Consider the following 3,103-nt stretch of genomic DNA (forward strand, 5'->3'; position numbering starts at 1 on the left):
TTAAGAAACCACTACACCAACTGCTTCTCCAAAACAGGGAAGTAAGAAGGATCCTCAGTCAATTTACAGTTTTTAAACACTCATATGTTGATGTTCACCCTATGCTTCCTCATATGTAGAGGTCAACTGACACCTGTATGTATGATCTGAGATCATACATATGATATATGTAGATCTCATGCATATGTATGAGATTGTACATATGATTTACTCTCCTCTCCTTGCTCCTCAAAGGAGGCAGAGAAAGAAAGAGTCAAAGGATTGAGTTTGACTAAGAAGAGCAAAGGGGCAAGAGCATTTTCTGGAAACTTAATCAGAGGGACATAATCCTCATTTTTAAGAAAGTATTAAAGCACAGTCATGGTGAAATGTGAAAGGTAATTATGGTGTAGCTAAGCTTGTTCATATTTTAGTAAATGTTCAAAGCAATCTGCAAACTCTAAAGAGACTCAAGCTAGCCATGTGTCCTTGATAAGGCATGCAAAATCTAAATTTCAACCTTTATCTATGTACAGTACAGAAGAAACATGTTCTGAGTATTTTTCCTGGGCAAGGACAACCTTAGTGTTTATATGGGTATAGATTTCATTTGGTCAAATACCGTGGACAGAAAAAGAAGCTGAGTTGTTAAAGGGGAGCAGAAAAAAAATCCATAGAGAAGCAGCGCTGTCATTTCCTTGGGAAATATTTTTACTGAGAAATAATTTTTCTACCCAGAAAACAGACAGAAAAAAAAAATAGATCTAGCATTTCCTTAAGGAATCTTTTTTTTTAAACTGGGAAGTAGGAGTGCCTGGGTGGCTCAGTCAGTTGGGTGTCTGTCTTAGGCTCTGGTCGTGGTCCCAGAGTCTTGGGATTGAGTCCCCAAGTCCCTTCTTGGTGGGGAGCCTGCTTCTCTTTCTCCCTCTGCCTGCCACTCCCCCTGCTTGTGTTCTCTGCCCCTCCCTCTGTCAAATAAATACACAAAATCTTTAAAAAAAAATAAAACTGGGAAGGAATTTCTTTCTAATAGCTATGAAGACATGGTAATAGGCTAACTCCTCTGCACATCTTGAAAGGAGCAACCTGAAACCACATTTACATCAGGAACAGGCTGATTTGGGGACACTGGATATGGGCACACATGGTCACAGTCTGGAATGAGGTAATGGTCAAGGTGGGGCCAGTAGCCCTCTGGGAGTTGTAACACCTCAACCCATCCTCTAATGGTAGCTGCCCAGGGCATGGGGCTGACTGTGCCACACTCTCTGGTAAGCTTATCCAGTCCCATGACCTCAACACCATCTGTGACTGATGTCTCTCATATGTTTATTTCTAAACCTGACATCCCACCTGAGCTCCAGATTCATTTTTTCTGACTACCTGCATGACAGTTCCACTTGCATATCTAATAGGCATCTCAGATTTTACACGACATGCCTTCCCCACATCCTCAAATTAATAACTAACATTACCATCAACTCAGGTGTTCAAGTACAAACAGCAGAACCTAGATAATTTTCCCCATTTCTCCTTCTTCACCTGTGGTCCATGAGCAAATCCAACTAGAATGTCTCCATCACATTTTCTTCAGCTTCCACTCCAGTTCACCCAGCAATGTCTCTCATGGGACCAGTTACAAAATCTGACTAGCCTCCCAGCTTCAACTCTCTCCCACCCCCTACATTCTTCAAAGCAGCCAGAACCACTGGCTTAACATTTAGGGGGATTTATTCTACTTCACATTCAGTATCACAAATTTGAGCTTCATCCATGATTTTCTATTTTTCAGCCCTTCTATTGAGGTAAACATTTTTGGGGTACCATGTTGCTTTAATGCAAGATGATACAGTTGAAGTAAAACTCTTATGTAGATGTTTTGTAAGGCCAGTGTTCATGTCCAGTCAGGTGACCATAGGAAGTCACCCCTCACCCCTGGCTATGGGAAAGCCAGTCCTATGCTAGTTACATCACTGTTGCCTAAGGTGAGCTTCTCAAACAGATACTTTGCTGTTCTGGCTTCCAAGGCTCCCATCTTGCTACCCAGAATTAACCATTAATATTTCAAATAAAGCAAAGATGCACTTTATTTCAATCCTGCCCAATCCCTTTCCCTTCACTTCTGCAGATCTATCCCAATTATGATATTCAAACCATGTTTTTATACTTTTACCATGCACAGGCTCACACACTCACCAGAATCCCACCACACCCCCATCTATCCACGTTGTTTATAAGGGAAAGATTAATTTTGTGTTTTCCAGGGTCCTGTGGAATACCTTCTCCCTCCATCCATGGAGATCCTGAGCTGCATGTGGCCTAGATACCTGCTTTAAAACGTAAAAGGTGAGACATTTGCACACATGAATCAACCAGAGACCTTTCTTTAAGAACCAAGTAACTTTATTGAAACCAAACAACTTTATTTATTTATGGCAAAACTGGAAGAAAAAAACTGGAACGTTTTGCAAAGGCAATACTGCAATATGCATGCTCAGCATGGTGATCAGGGAACGTCACCATGCACCCTGGGCTATAGGGGAAACAGTCCCAACTCAGTTCTTTTTGTCGCTGTCGCCCAGGGTGAGCTTGTCAAAGAGGTACTCTGCCATGCCGTCTTCGGGAGCCCGCATCTTGCGCAGGTTGGTGACATAGCCCCCCAGCTCTTTGATGCACTTGACTTGCTCGTGCAGGTAGTGGTTCTCCAGGAAGTCGCACAGGTGGGCGTCGTTCTTGTCGGTGGCCAGCTGGTGCAGGTCGAGCAGGCACTGGTTCACGCTCTTCTCCAGGTGCAGGGCGCACTCCATGGCCTTCAGGCCGCTCTCCCAGTCGTCGCGGTCTGGCTTCTTGATGTCGCGGAGGCGGATGCGGCCGCCGCGCTGGTTCTGCAGCTGCATCAGCTTCTCGGCATGCTCGGTCTCCTCGCGGGACTGGCGCAGGAAGAACTGGGCGAAGTTCTTCAAGGCCACGTCGTCGCGGTCGAAGTAGAAGGCCATGGACAGGTACACGTAGGAGGCGTAGAGCTCCAGGTTGATCTGGCTGTTGATGGCGGCCTCGCAGTCGGGGTGGTAGTTCTGGCGCACTTGTGAGAGCGGCGCGGTGGCCATGGCTGGCGGCCCGGGCA

General features: G+C 45.4%; 1 protein-coding gene across 1 annotated transcript; it reads right to left on the minus strand.

Moving 5' to 3' along the window:
* Positions 1–2,534: 2,534 nt before the first annotated feature.
* On the minus strand, positions 2,535–3,086 carry LOC110573164 (ferritin heavy chain-like). The gene has a single exon (XM_044911645.1). It carries the CDS (start codon positions 3,084–3,086, stop codon positions 2,535–2,537), a length of 552 nt encoding a protein of 183 aa, XP_044767580.1.
* Positions 3,087–3,103: the final 17 nt, after the last annotated feature.

The sequence above is a fragment of the Neomonachus schauinslandi genome, chromosome X (genome assembly GCF_002201575.2).
Source record: "Neomonachus schauinslandi chromosome X, ASM220157v2, whole genome shotgun sequence".
Classification (NCBI taxonomy): domain Eukaryota; kingdom Metazoa; phylum Chordata; class Mammalia; order Carnivora; family Phocidae; genus Neomonachus; species Neomonachus schauinslandi.